The 23,796-nt window shown below is 39.6% G+C and overlaps 1 protein-coding gene and 1 long non-coding RNA gene across 5 annotated transcripts in view; one reads left to right on the top strand and one right to left on the bottom strand.

Annotated features, from left to right (window-relative positions):
- LOC139966158 (uncharacterized) overlaps positions 1–16,856 on the bottom strand; it is a 41,801-nt gene extending 24,945 nt beyond the window's left edge. For 2 of the 3 annotated variants that reach the window (XR_011792490.1, XM_071968905.1), the window contains exon 1: positions 16,439–16,854. Coding sequence is in view for 2 of the 3 variants with exons in the window: in XM_071968905.1 (XP_071825006.1) it covers positions 16,439–16,608 (170 nt within the window). In the remaining variant the exon portion in view is untranslated. Of the gene's footprint in view, positions 1–16,438 lie in introns of all 3 variants that reach the window. The other variant, XM_071968906.1, reaches the window with a different exon arrangement.
- Positions 10,962–16,415, top strand: LOC139966159 (uncharacterized). Of its 2 annotated transcripts, none has more exons than XR_011792492.1 (3): positions 10,962–11,999; positions 12,798–13,007; positions 14,930–16,415. It is a non-coding gene; the product is annotated as an uncharacterized lncRNA (long non-coding RNA). The 2 variants fall into 2 exon arrangements; XR_011792491.1 differs by having other exon boundaries at positions 12,795–13,007.
- Positions 16,857–23,796: the final 6,940 nt, after the last annotated feature.

The raw sequence follows: 23,796 nt of genomic DNA, 5'->3' as shown, positions 1-23,796 counted from the left end.
TTTAACTCTATTGGAGTTAACCCTCACTCCTAATATGAGTGAATATAACTCTATTAGGAGTTAAGATTTACTCCAATGGAGTGGAAATTCACTCTTATAACGGAATGTGCTCAGTGATCACTCCCATGGAGTGAAATTCACCTATGTTTTTATCAGTACAGTACAGAGCATATCATCATAGACGTACGTACGTACCGTACCGTACTATACGTACGTTCGTATATCAGACGCATTCGATACCCACGATACGATACGGTCCTGGAGAAACTATTTCCACTCATCATTTTTTAAGGCGATACAGTAGTGAGTATTGAACAGGCACAGCCGCATGTTTGCAGGAAATTCAGAATTCCCAATATTTTATATCTCTACCAGTAGTGAAAATCATGTTTCGACAGTTTCGTGGGGGCATAAAAAAGTTGTTTTGTGGAATATTCAATGACATATCAGGGCGGATGCAGGATTTGTGACAGGGGGGGGTCTGACTGGTCCAGCCGCGCCTGAACGTTAGACTATCTAAGCGGAGCGCCATCATCGGTTGGCGCGGAGCGTACAAGAAAATTTTTGGCTTTACAAACCCCCCAGATGGCCGGAAACGGCACTTCCTGAGTATTCTAAGCAGCATGTACCTAGCCTGAAAATATGGATCTCATGTCTGCAATTTCTCAATTGATGAGAAAAAAACAATCTATGAAATATGGTATTACATATCAGATGAGTTGAGATGATTTAAAAATCATAATGCCTTTAGCCCCCAATCCCCTCCCGTTCCGTCACCACTGTTTGATGCAGGGCCGGATCCAGGATTCTGGAAGGGTGAGGGGTTTGATCATGAAAAATTCGTTAGCGCATCCTAGCAGCCTACCGCTCTGTAACCGCACCGCCCAAAAAAATTCGAACACCACCTCAAGTTTGAAACTTTTCGGTCTGAAAATTGAGATCGTTAGGCATTTTTGGCACGTGTAGCACGCGTGCACACTATAGTTCATTTGACGGAAAAGACACACCTGGCTGACTTGTGAGGATAACCGCCTTTCTGACGTCCTATATGTTTAAAATTGGCGTTTAATTTAATTATTTTTTCTCTCTTTCTTCTCTCTTTTTTTTCTCTTTTTTTTTTGGCCAAGAGCAGGGGGGTCCGGACCCCCTGGATCCGCGCCTGCATATATTCATTTGACTCGAGGCAATATATGAAAACCTGATACCTCGGCTCAGTACAAACGGAGCCAATCTTTTGACAGATTGTTGCGCTAGGTGGAAGCACTGAACATATTTTCAGCAGATATCGATATCGCGCAGCGCAACAAGGTTCGTGGTATATCGTATATGGTCGCAATCGTCGCATCGACCATTGCCATGCCATGCTGTGTGACCATTCTCATGATTACTACAGATATTTTTTTTTCTTATTCTGCCAGATGCAGACGAGATAATTGTGTAACTATATTTCTCAAATTATTGAACAAAAAATATAAGTGAATCGCACTTATTTTTATTTTTTTATATTTTTTACAACATTTTTTTTACCCCATTCCCAGTGGGGGGCCTCGGCCCCCCAGGCCCCCCGTAGCTACGCCACTGATCACGCATGTGGCCCTTTCCCTCGAACGCGGTAAAAAAAAAATCAGGATTTTCAAAAAGGGGGGGGCGGGCCCCCCGGGCCCCCCCCCCCCTGGATCCGCCCCTGGACTGGTTTGTACACTGCGAGACGGCGTGGAAGACACATGATCTCACATTTTCGTAATAATAATATGAATAAGGACTTTGTGGTTTGTATAAGTTCACGCCCCTATATTGAGAAATATACAAGACAATAGTTTTATCGACAAGATCCTCGGGCATATAAAATACAGTGGGCAAGAACATTCGTGGTAGGCAGAAACGGACTCTGAGGCATGTACAGCTGCACACGAGAAAAAGAGAATTACAAACGATCGTATGGCAAGCCGTTTTACTTTTTATTCGATATTTGATGATATCATCAAATATTTGGTGATATCACCAATTCATTTGCTGATATCACCAATTCATTTGGTGATATCACCAAATAATTGCTGATATCAATAAATAATAGCTGATATCAACAAATATTTGCTGATATCAGCAAATGAATTGGTGATATCAGCAATTGAATTGATGATATCAGCAAATCATTTGCTGATATCAACAATTCCGACATATCACTAATTAATTAGTGATATGAGGAACGGAATTGCTGATATCATGAAATGATTTGGTGATATCACTAAAAGATTTGCTGATATCAGCAATTGAATTGGCGATATGTTGGAATTGCTGATATCAACAATTCATTTGTTGATATCACCAATTCATTTGCTGATATCAGTAATTCAAGCGTATCGAACCAACGTCTACAAAAAGGAATTAGAAACGAGCGCCATCAACAGGCATTCTTTTTGGGTCTTTTTGGACACTATCTAAGCGGAGCGCCACCATCGGTTGGCGCGGAGCGTACAAGAAAATTTTGGGTTTTTTCAAACCCCCAGATGGCCGGAAACGGCACTTCCCGAGTGTTTTATGCTGCGAATACCTAGCCCTAAAATATGGGTCTCAAGTCTGCAATTTCTCAGATTGCACGTAAAAGTCTGTAAAAACATTGTAATTTGTATATTCGATGGTGTTTTAAGAGAGTAGCTATTATACTCGTAGTGTACTCGCAAAGACGTTTTTGAGTGTAGTAAGGACAGTGGCGGAGCTAGGGGTATTGGTCGGGGGGGGGCAAGAATGGTCTGTAGGGGCGCTCTCGACACTATCTAAGCGGAGCGCCACCACAGGTTGGCGCGGAGCGTACAGAAAAATTTTGAGTAAAGATACTCCCTAGATTGCAGGAAATGACCCTTTCCGGGCCTTGCTAATTTGCAGATAAACGGAGAATAAATAGGTGTCGTCGCCATTTTGTCGGAAAATTACACCAACAGAATATGACAAATGTCAATAGGTATATGAGAGCGCAATAAAATAGTCAATAATAGCGAATAAGTACAAAGTATAGTGAAAAGCTGAAAAGGGCGCCAGCAGTCCATTTGAGTCTGTCAGGGGGGGGGGGGCATCCGCCCCTGACTGTATATATGGACGCTCCGGCACTAAGTAAGGTGATGTTGGAGAACTGGCTGAAATGAGGCAAGTCATTGGCCTAAGACGAAGTTGTGTTACGCTTACTGGTACTCACACTCACTGCTTCCACTTTTCACGGGGCGTGATGACGCGGTTGGGGTGACAATGTGGTCTATAGCCAGGGGACGGGCCGAGGGTCCCCCAGCAATTACTAAACTTATTACACCTATATAGTGTGCATCGGACAGATCGACAAGTATGCATTGGAAAATGGGCAGATGCACGTTTCGGAACCTTGGTAAATATTGGGGGGGGGGGCTTATCATGCATTTGCCCCCTCAACTTTTTCATTGGGGGGATGAGCCCCCCCAAGCCCCCCGGTTCCGCCGCCACTGGGGAGGGGGTGCCCCCTCCCCTTTTGAAAATTTTCTATTGCTGAATGCCCTCAGATGCAATTTGGTGCGACAAAAGTGTACAATGGTGATGTTAATTTACTTCTAAAAAAAATGTTTCCCAGGTGTAATTTTCTAAAATATTTGTGGAACAAAGTTGGGATCATCTTTCTCAAGAAATTTTATTTCTCATAGGTTATAAATTTCTTACAACCAGCCTGTAACTGCAAAACGGTGTTAAACTGTAAATCCTCATGCTCATACATTTACATAGCTCCCAACTCTTGAGAAGGCAAATGCTGGTCCATGCCACGAATCGCTGTCCTGGGGGAGGGGTATAAGGGGAGGGGGTGTTGATTTTTTTTGGAATCCTGGTGATGCCTACATGTAAAATGGTGGCACTTAGAAAGGCTTTTGTCACCCAAAATTTTCTGAGAAATATGCATTTTTTCTGTGTGTAACATCAATAAATTGAATAGTAGGTGATAATTCATTCTTTCCTGTGGCATGAAAATGTTCGCTGCTCGCCCCAATGAAAAGAAATATAGGCTAATTTGAGGTTCAAATGATGCTGTAAAGGAGGTTTTATACTCTATTATGCTAAATGCTAAAGAAATGATGGTTGCTAAGTCAAAATTTGATGCAAATTTTTTTATGTATACTTGACAATTACAATGCGGTTTTTTCGGACGCTTGTGCGGGTCAGCGGGTTTGGGTGTTAGAATGCGGGTCTAATTCCCGCGAATTGCGGGTCAGTTGGGAGCTCTGCATTTAATTTTAAACCAGAAAACGAAAAGGTTTAGACTAGTCTACCACTGCTATTCCTCTCGATTTTTTAATTTCCAATCATATGATTTAGCGGATGTTCGGAAACACTTTTTGGCTCACCTTTGGGGGGGGGCCATGGCCCCCCTTGGCCCCCCCTTGGATCCGCCAGTGAGTCATTTTATGATTCCGAGTAATGTTTTGGAAGCTGATATTTCATCGATTTGGTGAATTAGCTGATGTTAACAACCCTATTAGTGTAACTACACCCCACTCCCCCTCCCCTTCCCCACCTCAAATATTTGACTCTGCCAAACTTTCGATTGATCATTGCCTGGCAACATTGTCATAATAACTACAAGCCCAAGCACAAAGCAATATTTCCGGGTTTTAAGATAATTTATCAAGAAAGAGCAGGCGCGCAACCACCATCTTTGATAAGGAGATAGGAGAGGTCTGAAGAAGGGAGATCTCCGCTTCCCGTTAAAAATAAATTAGGTAAAAATCGGGCTGTTTAGATGCAAAGTTTAGTTATAGTTGCAGCTTTTGAAACAAACAATATTGCATAACAATATTGTATAACAAACAAAGTTATGAATTTATGTGTACTGTACACCAGGATTTGTCTTGTTGTATACTATTCTGTGAGTCAGTCTGGCGGAGTGGGGTGGGGTAGGGGCGGGGAATAAGTAGGAGAAAACCCCTCTAGACAAGATTTGTTAAGGAATTCTTAAGGAAGTGATAAGTGTGGTCATATGCAACAAGGAAAAAACAATCGAACTCCCTCAATAAAACCCTGAGTTAAATTAGAATCAAGTTACAATGATATTAATTTAACGTAGATGACCTTGGTAACATGCCCCGTGTGGTTCTGATCATATTGATATGTGGAAGCTTATACCAAGTTAGAGGTGACATGATATTTCTATATTTCTCACTGAGTGAGTCACTGCACTTTCGGTGGATCGTTTTCAGATTATCAGCGATTCTCTGATAACGATACATCTCTGCCATGATACAAGAAATTAATACTTTACCATGCAGGTAGAATCATATCAGGTTCATTCCATATCAAATCACCAATTTTGGAGTATCTTGTACTTCGACATTTTTCAAAGATCCCCAAATTTATTGTATGCTTGGAACACCATAAAATAAGCATATTCTAACAATTTCAGTTACATTGCTTCAAAATTGGCCGATTTATCACACCTTGAAATTCCACAATTTGTCCCCACCGTGTCATTTTGGCATTTTCTTGATTTTTGAGGTCTCATTTCTCAGCAATTAAATATTCTTCTACCTTCCTATTACAGATGCCTATAGAGTCTATCCCAAAGAATATGAATTTAAAAAAATAATCTATAAAAACATTGTCTTGTGGAGTTAGGTTAACTGTTTCAAAATATACGATTTTGGTATCTTTCACTACTGAAATATGTGATATTTTAAATTTTAAATTGTTCCTAAATCATTGCTTTAGGGTACTTGATTCTTTCAGAGGCTATTATGTCTAGTACAAACAATGCAAAATAATGATAAAAATGCTTTCCTATAATATATTTGCAAGTTGTGCAGCTCTAAAGTTGCTATTTCATGCTGCGATTCAGCATGAGGAAGGGGTTTTGATGCCAAAGTTATACCAACGTAACCATGTTAGAGCTGTGAGGGTCTTCTACTTTAATTATAAGTATAAATTTCTTACACCTTTACAAATTTCAGGGTTCTAGCATTTCTCAATATTAGTTTAGGAGGTAGTAAACTTGCTCTGATGTACAAAAGAGGTCGTATATGACAGCCGATAACTCAAAACGCGTCATTTTGAAAATATCTGGGTTCTCTTTCTAGAAGAGATATAGTACCACCCTAGCTGTTTGTACCAAAAATTTGAGGAGAGTAATTTGCCTTATTTTAAAATGAAAAATCCTCAAAGTTTGGGATGTTTACCAAAAAACGTTCTTGGTATCATTTTAACTTTTAAAACTTGGGTTTAATTGAAACCCTTTCTTTCGAGGGCAGCCAATCTTCGTCAACGCGTATATTCTACAACAGAAAACGAGGTAGGAAGCAATTTTCTAAGTGGAAAGCAGCTTAAAAGGATTGTCTGGTAGCCCTGAAAATTAACCTAAAAAAATGATAATTAATTTTTCAAACATGTAGTCAAAGTATCAAAGTATGAGAACGCTAATGTTGCGTTTGACAGAGAAACGAGGTTTAATCGTTAATAATGGACATCTCAAATATGATTTGAACAGCCTCGAACGTGACGTCATTTTCGCAATTGCAGATTGCGATATAACCCACGCTCCGTACAGTACCGTACTACCTACAGTAATCACAACAAAAACCGCGTTTGTATACAGATTCATTTCTTCCTTAATTTTCGGTGAAATTTCTTATAAATTAGATATGTTTTTAAAAACTCCTTAAGCCGCCATATATGTCATAAAAGCACAATCAGACTCAATAAAACCAGTTTTCCAGTGTCCGAACATTTTAATCTTCCACAACACAATATCGACTGTCTAAAGTTTGCCATAATCATGGGTAATTTGTCTGACCATAATAACAGAAACTTGAAGGAATTCGAATTGATCCTTAAAGTACGTTCACACTGTCATGGTCTCAATAGGGATAATGGCTCTTCTTTCCGGGTTCAAGCACTTTGAACAGTCTGGGGGGTTAAGGTAGACTAACGTGATTGAAATCACTCTTTTTACACACTAAGGTGTCCGAATATTTGTGTAGCGTGTAGTTATATCTATTCTAAATATGTATTTGGAAAGGAATGAAGCCTATCGCTTGTAGCTTCGTAGTATCAGAAATGTCCTTACCGTATCAGAAATACACGTTATGTTTGAGAGTATCCATAAGACATGGGCCTTCCTTATGAATCTCAAATAAAGAACTTCAAGTAGATTCGTTTTCCACACTAAAACAAACTGTTACAAATGTAAACTTAAACCAAACCAACACTAATAATAATTTATGCAAGCATGACTTAATGAAATAACCTAAACTACAATTCTGTGAATGTTAAAACGTCACAATTTACTTGAAAAGACGAAGTTCCTTTCTTGACCTTTTATCAGATATCAATAGAAAGTGTTTGAGATGTTTCTCATCTAGAAGCATCACTACATTTGACGCATATCCATCCATAAGTAAACATTTACGATGTCGACCCCACCCATCCCCCCCCCCATACCCACCACTCTCCAGGCGCGGCGGAACGGAAAAATTATTGGGGGGGGCTAATGTGTGGAGACTATCTAAGCGGAGCGCCACCATCGGTTGGCGCGGAGCGTACAAGAAAATTTTGGGTTATTTCAAACCCCCAGATGGCCGGACACGGCACTTCCCGTGTGTTTTATGCTGCGAATACCTAGCCCTAAAATATGGGTCTCAAGTCTGCAATTTCTCAGATTGCACGTAAAAGTCTGTAAAAGCATTGTAATTTGTATATTCGATGGTGTTTTAAGAGAGTAGCTATTATACTCGTAGTGTACTCGCAAAGACGTTTTTGAGTGTAGTAAGGACAGTGGCGGAGCTAGGGGTATTGGTCGGGGGGGGGGGGCAAGAATGGTCTGTAGGGGCGCTCTCGACACTATCTAAGCGGAGCGCCACCACAGGTTGGCGCGGAGCGTACAGAAAAATTTTGAGTAAAGATACTCCCTAGATTGCAGGAAATGACCCTTTCCGGGCCTTGCTAATTTGCAGATAAACGGAGAATAAATAGGTGTCGTCGCCATTTTGTCGGAAAATTACACCAACAGAATATGACAAATGTCAATAGGTATATGAGAGCGCAATAAAATAGTCAATAATAGCGAATAAGTAAAAAGTATAGTGAAAAGCTGAAAAGGGCGCCAGCAGTCCATTTGAGTCTGTCAGGGGGGGGGGCATCCGCCCCCTGACTGTATATATGGACGCTCCGCCACTAAGTAAGGTGATGTTGGAGAACTGGCTGAAATGAGGCAAGTCATTGGCCTAAGACGAAGTTGTGTTACGCTTACTGGTACTCACACTCACTGCTTCCACTTTTCACGGGGCGTGATGACGCGGTTGGGGTGACAATGTGGTCTATAGCCAGGGGACGGGCCGAGGGTCCCCCAGCAATTACTAAACTTATTACACCTATATAGTGTGCATCGGACAGATCGACAAGTATGCATTGGAAAATGGGCAGATGCACGTTTCGGAGCCTTGGTAAATATTGGGGGGGCTTATCATGCATTTGCCCCCTCAACTTTTTTATTGGGGGGGCTGAGCCCCCCCAAGCCCCCCCGGTTCCGCCGCCACTGCTACTGCCACTGGGAGAGGTACCGTGGCTATTCATGCACTTGTGACAGGGAGGACAAACATTGGGCAAGCACCGAGTAGGCCAGGCCTATAAACCTATGAAAAATAATATCGGGGTGGTTAAGTAGCTCAATATGAAATACCAAAATGTAAAAAGTATACCCTGGTCGGCGGGCGACAGAAACAGGCTGGGAACTGTGTCCATTAGACTGGCTCCCCGATGGTGGCTGCAACCAGTGGCGGGAGATTTGTTTCAAATATTGGGGTGGGGGGACTTTAACTTGGGTGCAGACGCGTAACATTTCCCCCACCCCAAATTAAAATTTTAAATTTTAAATTAAAATATATATATATATATATATATATATATATATATATATATATATATATATATATATATATATATATATATATATATATATATATATATATATATATATATATATATATATATATATATATATATATATATATATATATATATATATATATATATATATATATATGTATATATAAATACAGGCATGTATCCAGGATTTTCTAACCCGGGGGCGCGATCGAATTACTATCTAAGCGGAGCGCCACAGAAAATTTCTGGTTTTGATAGCCCCCCAGATCACAGGAAATGGCACTTCTCGGGCTTGAAAATGATCAACAAGTTGTATACTTTGGCCTGAGAATCAAGTTTTCCCAATAGTTTTTTTTTTCTATCCATAACCTTTTCAAGATTGTCACCAGTCACACATCATGTTCGACCTCATCGCTTCTCCTGTGGATCATTGCTTTGGAAGGTAATACTACGTAACGGCCTATACAATACCCGTCAGCCCCACTTTTCAAGGTTTGAAGCCCATTATTTGTTCAGAATTTGAATTGTAAATTCACTTCAAAACATATCCATAAATGTTACACAAAATTTCATCTATGTTCAACCAATATAGAAAAAAAAAACTTCAACCCCTAACAGACCGGTCAGTAGAGGGAAGTATGATGAAGAATGTTGGTCAGGGAATTTTCGAAAATTCGGACACAGTTAATTTATTGTGTACAAATATTATAAATATGAAACTTCGATATCGTTAAAAAAGACAAAAAAGATCTTCGCCCCACCCCTCCCCCCCCCCCCACTTGGCTACGTGCCTGTGGTTAGAAATCTTGTAGGAAACAGGCCAAATGGAAACCCAGTGAACCCATATCGATGTGGATCATATATGATTGTACGTACTTACACTAATACACAAGAGATGTACAGACATTATGATAATAATCATGAGTGACAACATGCTATACGGTCACAGGTCACAGAAACGACGACGAAGAGTCATTTACCTCATAGCGCATGTGTTGGATGAAGTTTTAGCCACCGCCAAATAGGATTTGGATAAATAATCTCATGCATTAGTTTCTATTTATAGCCACACAAAAACACTATGCCACCAAATATTGGGGAGGAGGATATTAGATACTATATCCCCCACCTAAAATATGTTCCCCCCCCCCATGATCGCCGCTCATGGCATGCAACGTTCCGTCTGGCTGTGCCTGTGCGTCTGCGATGGAAAGGAGCTGATCGTGCACAGCTGCTATTGAATTGAACCTGTGCTCATCGATGCTCGCGTTAATCCGTTCTAAATTTCTCTTTGCCTTGGAGAAGACGTTCTTTCGCTTCAGAAGCATTATCATTGCCAGTTAAGAGCCTCTCTACTTCGCCCAAAATCCGAGAACTTCTGTCAATAACGATCTGTGCTTCATCAAGTTTACCGCAATCGCCAAGGTGAAAGTAACGCTACCCGTACCCTGTTGTCTCGTCACTGTCATTTGCATGTACTGCTTAGTACACTGACATCGTGTGCGCATGCTTGTAAGACGGGCTGTCACGGTTGAATTACTGATATCATCGTCACGGTTGAATTACTGATATCAGCAAATGAATTGGTGATATCATCAAATGAATTGGTGATATCAACAAATGAATTGGTGATATCAACAAAAGCATGCATTAGTGATATGTACGGTTCATTTGCTGATATCATTAAATCAATTACTGATATCACCAATTGATTTGTTGATATCAGCAAATGAATAAGTGATATGTTGGAATTGTTGATATCATCAAATGATTTGCTGATATCAGCAATTATTTGATGATATCAGCAAATAATTGTTGATATCAGCAAATGAATTGGTGATATCAGCAATTATTTGGTGATATCAGCAAATAATTGTTGATATCAGCAATTATTTGATGATATCATCAAATGATTTGATGATATCAACAATTATTTGCTGATATCACCAAATATTTGATGATATCATCAAATATCGAATAAAAAGTAAAACGGCTTGCCATACGATCGACTCGGCTAAGACTAGATACACTGAAAAAATAAACTAGTCAATATTGCCACGGACTAACGTTAAATTAGTCTGTAACGTTAGTCAATGCACACGGACTAGCAAAAATCTTGGTTTCATCGCTGCTTCTTAGTTAGTTTACACTGACTAAGGAAAATATAATCGCAGCTTAGTCGGTGGCGACGGACTAAGGTATTTTAACCCATGGACTAAGAACGATACGGACACCCGATTTACGCCATAATCGTAGCTTAGTCGGTGTCGACGGACTAATGTATTTTAACCCAATTCGATTCACTTCAATTTGGAAACCGAGAGGCAACGGCAGCTTGCTGGGCTTGGCATAGTTTCATACGATCACTCTAAGCAACTTTCAACCGTAAATCACCCAAGAAGGTCTTTAGAAGAATGGAGGTATTAACTGCATCATCGGCCTACCTGTTATTCCTTTAACTTGAAGGTAAAATTAAAGTTAATTGTTAGGCCACTGGCACTAGTACTGTATTATGGTTAGTGTAACGCTACCGTTGTCACGTTGGCGTTTCGCAATACACAAGTGCAATGACAGTGAGTAGCCTATATGCTTCTACTGGGTACTGCAGTGCATTCTCAACACTAAAGTGTGCATCCTAAACACCAATTAACAATGTGTTATGTGTGTATTGGGCTAGATTGAACAGTGGCACATAATCTTCTTATTTATTCCCAAACAAATGCTGGAACTATAAGGCTCAATAGTTTATTTGAAGTCTACACTCATTTGGTAAAGATTTCCTGTAATTTCCCATGTGAATCTAAATGGGTAGGCTTTGTGATATTGAATAAGCAAGGCTAGACCTTCAAACGTACAGTCACAGTAGGCTGAACAAATTATGTTGGCTAGTCAACGGTATTATAATGTTGCGAGCAGTCAGGATGCACGCTTCAGTTCTATTTAACCTTTTCATTTATCATTTTTTAGTATTTAATTTCCGGTCACGCCCAGGAAACAATTGCGACATTCCTTCACGGTCGACTTGCTTACTGTAAGAAGTATTAACCGTTTTTTCTCAGGAAAGCTTGATAGTCTGAAGTTATTATAACATGTGCTTTTAGTATACTGCCAAAAGAGTAAGTTGTTGTATTTGTATTGATATTTTATGTAGAAGTAACGGAAAATTTAGTATGTTTAGTTTGGTCTAATTGCACGTTTTTTTTCTGTCCAATGTAGTGCAGGGTTCACTTGCGCGAATTCAAATTATTCTGTTTATGTATATGTATATGCATCGATTCTTAGATTATGATGTTTTTTTTGACATTTATTTGTAATTCAAGCATATCTGTTTAGTAGCAAAGTAGGTTAAGATTAATTACTTTTCTCTTTTTGATCCTAGATTGAATGAAACTCATTGGCGTAAATAATAGATCAGATGATACAGTTTAACGCAGTTGCTAAAACTCTGGGTATTCTCTAGTCTTCGCCGGTCCATTATATACTTTAGTACTACTAGTAAGACTATATCAAAACGACCGAAGACAAACTTAGTGTAACAAAGTACTGATTCTCCTCTAGCCTAGGTCTAAACAGGCTTGTTATGTGAGCAAGCAAAATAACAACTAAAAACGATTAGGCCTATAAATAAGTTGGCTCAGTGCATTTCTGTTTCTAAAATTTTATATTTTTAAAGATCATAAAAACAAACAAAGATTTAGCCCATGTTTTATTATCTCTGTATTCTGGGCATTTGATTCTGGTTGCAATGGTGATGACACTCTCGTTCAAATTTTCAGCTTTATACAGTCTGCTTCAAACTTTGGGATTGTTTTTTGAGACTATAGTGGAAGCAAATCTCACATAACTTTGTGGTGAAAACTTTATTTATTTTTTTTTCAAATGATGAATACTTTGCTGTTTCTTTCTTCCAGCAGGAATTGAAAAGCCAAATATCTAAGTCAAGGGTGAGCTTTCCTGTGATGTACGACACCAGTGTGGAGGCAACAACAGAAGAGGAGAACTGTGTTATATGGCTTAAAGACATGTTTTAAGATGATATATTGGTACCCTTCGCAGAACAAAAGAGTTTATCCAAGAGTCCAAAAAGCAAAGGAACAAGTACCATAGAGAAAAAAGATGGAAGAGTGAGTTTAACTATTGTACCCAACTGTTTAATGATATTTAAGATACTTTTCATAACCTGTTTTAAAAAAAAACCAGTCTAGTATATCATTTATGTGCAAGCTTCATAAGTTTGGTCAAATTTTCACTGATCTGTAGAGCGGGAGTCCAGAGGGTTTGGTTAGCTGGGAAGGTAACCAATTGCCTGGTACATCACAATGTTCACAATGCATTCCTGTATATGAAACCTGATGACTGGCAAACCGACTGTGGTGGATGTGGCTGGGAGAGCAATTTTAAAGTCACCTAATAGCTAACCTAGAGCAGCTTTCATGGTAACCACATCAAAGTAAGAACAATGTGTCAGGTATGGCCCCAAGAGCAACAAATGGCCATTGCCAGTAATTATTGGTGGTGGGGTACCCCTGCCAGTGATCTATAATTGACCCCTCACGGCTGACCTAGGTCAGCTCATGAGGTAACCACTTGAAACCTACTGGAAAATGTTGGTTAGGACTTCAGATACAAGGGATGGGCATTGCCAGTAATTTTTATTGGTGGGGTACCCCTGCTAGTAGACCCCCAATATGCCCATCCCCTCATTGACCTAGGTGAGCTCATGATTTGACCAGTTGAAACCTACAGGAAAATGATAGGTATCACTTCATATGTAAGGATGGGCATTTCCAGTATTTTATATTGGTGGGCCACCACTGCCAGAGTCCACCCATCCCTTACATATAGAATCCTGTCAATAATTTTCCAGTAGTTTTCAACTGGTTAAATCATGAGCTGACCTAGATCAATGAGGGGGGGGGGGGCTTTTTGGGGGTCTACTGGCAGGGGTACCCCACTAATATAAATTACTGGAAATGCCCATCCCTTACATATATATAGAATCCTGCCAATCATTTTACAGTAGTTTTCAACTGGTTACCTCATGAGCTAATCTAGGTCAATGGGGGATGGGCATTTTGGGGGTCTACTGACAGGGTTACCCCACCAATGTAAATGACTGGAAATGCCCATCCCTTACATATGAAGTGATACCTATCATTTTCCAGTAATTTTTCAACTGGTTATCTCATGAGCTGACCTAAGTCAATGAGGGAATGGGCATTTTGGGGGTCTACTGGCAGGGGTACCCCCCCCAATATAAAATACTGGAAATTCCCATCCCTTACATATGAAGTGATACCATTTTCCAGTAGTTTTCAACTGGTTACATCATGAGCTCATCTAGGTCAATGGGGGATGGGCATTTTGGGGGTCTACTGGCAGGGGTACCCCACCAATAAAAATTACTGGCAATGCCCATCAGTTGTATCTGAAGCCCTAACCAACATTTTCCAGTAGGTTTCAAGTGGTTACCTCATGAGCTGACCTAGGTCAGCCTTGAGGGGTCAATTATAGATCACTGGCAGGGGTACCCCACCACCAATAATTACTGGCAATGGCCATTTGTTGCTCTTGGGGCCATACCTGACATATTGTACTTACTTTGATGTGTTACCATGAAAACTGATCTAGGTTAGCTATCAGGTGACTTTAAAATTGCTCTCCCAGCCACACCCACCACAGTCGGTTTGCCAGTCGTCTGGTTTCATATACAGGAATGCACTGTGAACATTGTGATGTACAAGGCAATTGGTTACCTTCCCAGCTAACCAAACCCTCTGGGATCCCGGTCTATTGGGATCATTATTAACATGATTAACATAATTATTAAGCTTTGAGAAATAACTTGGTGTTATGCTGTGCAAAGCTAATAATAATTTGGTAAAAGCTGCTATTCCTGGCTTATAATTTGACGGACCTAGATTTAAATGTATACCTCCCAATATGTTATAAAATTTTAATGTAAATGTATGTTTATGATAATGTGAGTTATCATGTGCTATATCTGTATCTGTGCTTACACGTATATCATATTTTCTGTTCACAGGTCAATAATGGTGCAGATTTTGGCTTCCTGAAGACAAGTGGGAGGCCATTTGTAGTTATGAGAAACACTCTTTGTTCGTGAAGACTTAACTGGTGTCGATTTGGGGTACCACTTTAATACGAAAGTCATGAGGAACCCTTGCCCAAGATTCAACTTTGCATTATTGTGCAGTGCTATACTTTTGCGATTCATGTTTGATCTATTAACTTGTCTTAACTTTGTTGGAAAAAAAAAATCAGATTTTCAGATTTTATTTACAGTGATTTCTTCTCTATCTGTCGAAAGTCAGCCTTTTGTAGACATCAGAAGTTTTATCAGAAATAAGTACTGCCAACGTACACATTATTTGTGTTTCTTCTGCTCTCTTTTCTTTCAGTGATACTAGTCAGTGAAACTAGTCGGGTTTAATTCTTTCAGTGAATCTAGTCAGTGCAACTAGTCAGTCGATACCGACTAAGAAAGGTTAGTCGGGAGAGGCACCATCCTGACTAATGTAAAACCTGCTATAAACTAGTCGGTGGCTCATATAAATTAGTCGGTAAAGACCGACTAATGTCACCAACTAATGTAACTGACTAATATACATTTACCGACTGAGAAATTGTTGATCGACTAAGCTGACGGACTAAGATGACCGACTAAGAAATCCAACTGACTAAGGAATAAATTAGTCGGTATAGCAACTGACTAAGGCTATGTTAGTCGGGAGAGGCACCAGATGGACTAACGTTTTGTTAGTCGGTGAACCAATTTAAGTTTTCAGTGTACACGGACGGCTCTCTGACATTCGTACAAAGAGGGGAACTTCATGATCATGGACGTTAAACATGAATGTAAGGGACTGACTTCGGTCAGCTTGCGTCTTTGATAAGCCCTGCAGTGAGGCTTCTTCGCGAGTTCCTGCTTGCAGGAGGATCTAAAACACATACATACATACACCCATACATGATTAATGTTTGCCTGTTCTTATTAGCAATGTAAATCGCTTTTGTAAAAAGATACCGATAATGCGTGATCGCCCTTACGGTACATGTTATATCTTCATTGCGTTCTGACATGTGAACAAGACTTGTTAGCAAACTGTTACAATGCTACAGGTATCAACCCTTTCAAAGTTGGATGGCTAAATTATGGATTGCCCATCATTGTGATATCTTACATCTAATCATGTGAACATTCCCAGTGTTCCAAAAGAGCTCTAACAAAGCCTACGATCGCCCAAGCAGTGAGTTGCTATGGACAACTCCCTGGTTCAAGCAGGAAGTGGTTATGGAACTCCCTGGTTCAAGCATGGAGGTCTGTTTTCCTCTGTGGTATAAGTTGCATAGTTGGCGGTGAAATGCGGGAAGATGTGTACCGCAGGGATCGATGTTGGTATATATAAGTGAATTGGAAGTATAAGCAGGGTGAGAACAATACGACTACCATAAATCAGTAGTACACTTTGATTTACCTTTTGCAGTGAATTAATGTAATTAATTATAAAATGATTGATGGAAAAGTATGTACCTGATGCCTCCACTGTGGATAATTCCGCCTGGTGAAATTTGTTCAATAAAGAGATGGTTCCCATGGCCATTTCTGATTTTTCTCTGCACTAAGAAGGCTGATAAGTCGACGCTAGTATAATGCAGTTTGGGGTGCGTTAAAGACAACGCCGATCTTCGAAGCAGCGCCATGTTGTTCTAAAATATTTCAGATTAAGTAAATCGGATAGCTGTGACTGTTTGGTAAATCTACCGGTACGTTTCCAGATCATGTATGGTCGGGTATTCCCAAACTAGAACACCTTATAGATCGACGGAGTGCAACCCTTTGCGGTCTACATATGTATGGTAGCTTATATTTATATAACAATTGTATACGGACGTGAAATGACAGCGCTTAACAATAAAAAATACGGCTTCACTAAAAGAAACCGGAACCCAGAAAAGGAATATACTTTCCGATGTTGGTATCATCGGAATTTAACCCTTTGCGGTCTACATATGTATGGTAGCTTATATTTATATAACAATTGTATACGGACGTGAAATGACAGCGCTTAACAATAAAAAATACGGCTTCACTAAAAGAAACCGGAACCCAGAAAAGGAATATACTTTCCGATGTTGGTATCATCGGAATTTGAACGTAGAACTTGTGGCTTATGTATTACATTTCGGTTCATAGATCAAACGTGATGAAAATATATACTAAAGGGGTGGAGGGAGGGGGGGGGGGGGTAGACGGGGACTTTGGTGACCTGTCCCATGTGTACTCTCCTTCACTCTGGCAATTATAGGTTACCATAGTCTGTTAATTAAGCCATTGATTGGTATCGGATCGACGTGCCACAGTTCACTGAGTTCGACTGTGGGAGTATTTTCTTCCGACCCAATAACTTCGTATACACTACCATGGAGCTATAAACAGATAAGCTCCATGACACTACATAGATTTACAGACTTACCCTCCCGACACGTTTCACGAAATTTACAATGCATATTAAAATGGGGTTACTTAGTTCAAGGGGAAATCTGGCGTTTCTATAGAAATGAGAGTTACATGATGATTTTTAATCCCCCGAAGTATTTTGTTAAACGTCTATGGCAAGCCATGTGGGACAAACACTGCATAATATATCCGCGAATTAATTGGAATATATACGGGTATATATTATAAACCAATCATATGGCTTAATATATATCCGCGTATTAATTCGAATATATACACGTATAAATTCGAATATATACACGTATTAATTCGAATATGTACACGTATTAATTCGAATATGGCACGTATTAATTCGAATATATACACGTATTAAATAAAATACATATGGGGATAAAAACCAATATATGCACGGATTAATTAGAATATACACGAAAAAAACATTCCCGCTCTTGCTGTGTATGATATACCAATGATATATGTATTGGCGGGCTCGCGAGATGGCTTCATAAAGCGAAACTTTACACAGGTAGGCTAAAACACATGTGTATTCGAATTAATACGCGTATATATTCGAATTAATACACGGATATATTATGCAGTGTCAGTTGTCCCACATGGCTTGCCATAAACGTCTCGTGTATTTGTCGCACAGTTAATATCACAACTATCACGACACGTGCATGGCTACAGTTCATATTGAAAACCACAAGAGAGCAGAAAACGATTGAACTACATTGTTAACATTCACATTCAAATTGTACGTAGGTTTTAAAGCTTTGAGCAGCGAATCCGCCAATCTGCCGATATGATGGTTATGTAAATACGTTCAAAATACTGAATATGATTAGCCTAATATTGATTCGCATAAATATATATATAATATATATATATATATACATATATATATATATATATATAGTAGTTGTAACTCGGAGTTTCACGCGTTTTGCGATCGTCAGACAACTCAGTCAGACTGAGTTGTCTGACGATCGCTAAAACGCGTGAAACTCCGAGTTACAACTACTAGTGTTCCACTAGTCTCAACTAGTATCAACATATATTCCGCTCTGTCCACTGGACATTGAGCACTCTGCGCCAAGATAGACGCCAACCAACCAACTTTATATATATATATATATATATATATATAAATATATATATATATATATATATATATATATATATATATATGTATATATATTTATACACCTGGATACAGATGTTAATACTCAAGGACATCCATATTTGCCAACTTTAGTATTGATTAAAAGTAGCTTTTAGTTGGAAGACAGACCATCCGCGAAATGAATTTGACCAATGTAGTATGGATAGTTTAAAGTCTCAATGTGAGTTTGCCAAATTTAAACTTGTATGTATGTATATTAGATCCCCCTGCAAGCAGGAACTGGCGAAAAAGCCTAATTGGCTTATCAAAGCCGCAAGCTGACCGAAGTCAGTCTCTCACATTCATATTTAACGTCCATGATTATGAATTGTTAATTGTCAACAACTCTGTAACTGGACGACATACATTAATCTGGTAGTGACTCTAACCGGGGACCTTATGATTGAAAGGCACCGGCGTTAACCACTGAGCTAACACTCCACCTGTCCAGCTTGTCCAACTTCGACCACTCCACCTGTCCAACCACTCCACCTGTCCAATTTCGACCTGTCCAGCTTGCTGCCCCAAAAGCTCAGTGAAAATGACACCGTTCTATGCAACTTTCATATTAATATTAATTATTATTTTTTTGAGTTATCTGTTGTTAAACAGTTTGAGCTGAATAAAAATCCAAATTTATTAACGAGTCAATCAAAATTTGCGAGCACCGCCCTACAGATCATGCGCCAATCAAATCTCTCTGTTTTGTTTACGACCGTTAGGTCTAGGACTACTTTCAATTTCGTGACTAGCCTGTGTTAAGTTTCTTCTCTTGAATAGTATCTGTCTTTTGGACTTACAAATGTAGCTTGCGAAATTGGTCATTTCTTTCCATTGCAAGGAATAAACAGGTGTTTTCAGACGTTTCCTCCGTGAAATTGGGTAAAAAAAGTGGACGGTACGAGTATATATGGGTTACCTTTGTGTAATGAACATGTTGATATGGACGGTCGCAGTGATTTTAAGGTAAATCGTTCGCGCCATAAGGGCAACAGAAAATAAATTTCTTTCTTTCGATTGAGACAGCTTTTTCAATTAAACCCACCAGGTCAGAGTGCATTTAGAATAAGCAACATTGAATCTGCTCCGAAAGTTTGTTTTCCGAAATTCATCAGGAAACACGTATTGAGACCAGAACCAGTTAGTCAAAAGGCTTCGTCATTCCTTGTCGCTAACACTTATGTGCAAGGTTTGGTTTCTTTCAAAAGAAACATTTTTTCCTAGAAGAAAGTAGAAACTAGCAATTAAGGAAACAATCCCCAATTTGTAATGGTCATAAAACCAGTTAAATTGATAACCCCTCTGGCCTCAGTTCTGAACAGAGTACTTAAATCACCTTTTGATAAGTGCAATCATGCACTGTGGTTCTTATACCTGAAGGAAGTGACCGAACTAATATAGTAACTGCAAATATGATAAGGTCATATTCGAAGCGTTAGTGTTGCTTCAGTATATTTGAAAAATAGACCATTACATCCATGAAACAGCGCGTTGCCAGGATTTCATCTTAGTAGGGAGAGGGGGTGGATTCAACTGATTGATTGTTAACGAGAACGCTTTGCGCAAACTGCGTGGGGTCCGGGGTCCCACCACTGGCCCCTGGTGGGGTATAGGGCAAAGTCCATGGAAGCTATACGAATATGGTGGACTTTAGAGGCTTCAGAGTTTTCAATGATTATCCAATCGACATTAAAGCAGGTAATAACTCACTCAAAATAGAAATCGAAGCTAATTCCAGAGTGGCCTTGTCAAATCCGTGGCACTGTGGCAGTAGCGAGTAGCCAGTAATACAAAAAGCAAACAATACGATGGCGCTACGGTGTGATACCAGTTTGAACTTTGTACTTAGTTCACAGCCTACATCAGGTTGCCAATTTTCTGTAACCTATAACCAGTCAAATTTAGATAATTTACCGGCCAAATCGAGTGAATAAATTTAAAAAAAAACATTTTGGTTCGAATTCTGCCCCTATATATAGGTAACCTACAATTTGCTTGTTTGCATTCCTTTTTGAAAGGGTGACTCTGTGTAGGCTACCGGCGTAGATAGTAGAAGGGGGTGGGGATGGGGGGGGGGGCCAAGTCTAATATATATAACGCTATTCCTACGAAGCCCAATTTAAGTCATCAATGGGAATGAGATATTCCAATTTCCACACTTCTGAAATTTTGTGTGAGATCTCACTACGTTGTTCTCCAAATTCTCCCCGCTAAAGCCCCCCCCCATTACTCTCTCTCCACTCTTTCTTCTTCTCTCTCCACCTCTCCCTCCACCTTTCGCTCTCTTTGGGAGGGCGACCCCCCCCCCCCTCCGGCTCGACGCTGAAACTGAATAATGTAATATTAATAGTTTAAAAGAACCAGAAAGCCAAAAGGTTTCGTAATTCCTTGTCACACTTTGTGTGCAGGTTTGGTTTCTTCCAAAAGAAACTAGTTTTCCTTCTAGGTGAAGCTAGAAACCAGCAATTAATAATACAAATTCTCAAGAGAATACATTACTGTCTCACTATGGGGAAACGCTTTACGAGGCAAAGGGAGTAGCAGTTCCCTGGTTTTATCTGCAGTCTAATAAATTCATATGAATTAACTCAAGTGGGTGCTCATCAGAATTAAATGGGCATTTCATGTCAAAGAACCAGTTGAATTAATGAAACCTCTGACGTCACTTCTGGATAGAGTACTTTAATCAACTTTTAATGACTGCAATCACTGCGGATCTGTACCTGAAGAAAGTGACTATAGCAATAAAGTAACTGCAAAAATGATAAGGTCACATTCAAAACTTTAGCACCATTCATGAAACAAGCGCGTAGCAAGGATTTCATCTTAGTAAGACCTTTGCAGAAAACAATAGTTGTTTTTCTAACTAAGGTGCACTCATAATCCCAATATGAATGTATTCATTGTTGCTTTTGGTGTTATCGTGTGTACAAGGTTGTCAGACTTTCAACTCTGTTGACCTCAAATGACCTTCGACCTCCCCAGAAAGGAATATGGATGTTCTACTTACAAAAATGAATATACGAACTACATATTAAAGTCATCGAAGCCGTCCTCTATACTCCCTCGTGACATGAATACTATGATGCATGTTATTACCCTGGGTGGGGGTGGGGGGCTGTCGCGAGACACCCACAAACTTCGAGGCTAGTTTAATATCATCCCTACATGCGGTGTTCGGGAATGAGATTTTGCACTCTATCGACCACCAACATTTCTGCCCAACTCACACCCCTTGGGTTACCGAGCTGAAATTGTGTGGGTTGATGTAATTTAGAGGGGGGACGGGAAGCGAAATTATTTTTCCCACTTCGACGCGGCCATATTAGCATAATGGGCGTGGACTATCGGTCGTTGTTACGGCTTATTGGTCTACGTCACAGACTATGCAGTGACATCTCTCGGGTGTTTGTTTGGGTGCTGAAAGTTCTCAATTAAGTTACATGTCAGGGATTCTAGTACACGTACCAGTGTAATAAATAGTATAGTACAGAGGGACATTGCTATTTAGGCATAGTTATAGCAGGGAGCTGCTACTCTAACAGTAACAGCTCCCTGGTTATAGTTAATACAGACGCAAGTGACAACTGTTTAATAAAATGGGTAGAATATTTCAAGTCCGTAACAATACCCAGTAGCGTACGTAAACTAATGATGAAAGCACGTAGGCTCCTTACTGCAGTTTAAAAGGGGGTTCATTTATAAATGAACAAATAATTTAGAATGATGGATAAAACAATATGGGGCACAATACAATACATGTATCTTTGTAGGTTTTTAGCATTGAAAGGTCAGTGGGCCTACCTGGTGTAATATGAAGTGTAATAATCAATACCACGGGAGGTTCATTTATAACTTTTCCAGACCCTGCTGTCACGGGAGGTTCTTTTCCAAACTTTTCCTGACACGGGAGGTTCATAACACATCTAATAAACAAACACAGTTTGATTTTGTGATGGAATTTACCTCAAGAGCTCCAAGAAGACCCGATTGACTGGGAGAAGCAGTCGCACATCATCATGGATCTCATGAAGTCATGTCTTAGGCCTGAGTATATTGGGCCTGAGTATATTAGCTGAGTATATAATTAAAGAGCTATATACGTAAGAGCTCGAAGTCGAAGTCACAAACTTGCCGGCCTCTGACGTATTCATAAGCCACGCCCATGTGGCCGCGTCGAAGTGGGAAAAATAATTTCGCGGACGGGAAGGGGGAACTATAGGGTGGCACCATCACATGGGGTGGACTTACCATGTTTAAGTGAGGTCAAATGTTAGATGAGTTTGTGTATGTGTGTGTGTTTGGTTTTATTAGATATATTTTCTCCATGGTGTCAACCTGGCCTTATGAGAAATTTCCTATTTGAATTGATACTCAAATATTGACCAACCAATATCTGTGTTGTTGATATCATTGACGTCACATGCCGTCTGTACAGCAACTTGACTTAAAAAAAAAAACTATTAAATTAGCCGACGGGACTGCATGCTTTTGGTTAACTCTGTTCAGTTGATATAAGAAACTCGACTTAACTGAAACGGACTGAACTCTATGCTTACAGTGTTAGTGCGGTAGAAATACATATATAGCCTATCACGTACAGTAGTGTGCGATGTGCAAATACGATGTAACATGGCAAGAAGCGATAGACAGTGTGATTCTATATGATCTGCATAAGAGAGAAAATAAAATACGTTCTACTACTCTGCTACAAAAAGCTATATGTTTCTTTTTTGTATGTCCCGAAGTGTTGCTTATTCTTTACCGTGACGTTTACTATACTGATATAATATAACCGACGGCATATTTCTATATTTTCATTATTTCACCAAAGCCAAACTAGTCATATTACTTTCAAAGAAAACCTTTACTTTGATGACCATTGCATCGTCCCGCGAATATTGATTGGGGCCAGGGCGGCGGGCGGAAGCGAACGATGAAATGGCAGATTCCCATAAAGGTCTACAACAAGAGCTCCGTGATAGACCATGCACCCATCTATGTATGATGAAACTGATCGATAGCTCAGGGACATTAGAAACTGTAAACCTGTTGTAAAACTAAGGTAAAACTAAGAATTACTAAGGTAAAAATGAACTTTAATTTGCTATAATGTGATAGCAAATATCTTAATGTTCTTCAAGTATTAAAATACCATAAGAATGAAGTTCATAACTTTGGCTAATCAAGTTTCAAATTCAAATGATGAAGAGAAGACAATTTTAATTTTCTTATGTGAATTAATACTGGTGTCAGCAGTGTCTCT

This window comes from Apostichopus japonicus, chromosome 4, assembly GCF_037975245.1.
Source record: "Apostichopus japonicus isolate 1M-3 chromosome 4, ASM3797524v1, whole genome shotgun sequence".
Taxonomy (NCBI): Eukaryota; Metazoa; Echinodermata; class Holothuroidea; order Aspidochirotida; family Stichopodidae; genus Apostichopus; species Apostichopus japonicus.
The sequence above is the reverse complement of the archived record's forward strand: the minus strand, read 5'-3'. Positions and strand labels throughout refer to the sequence as shown.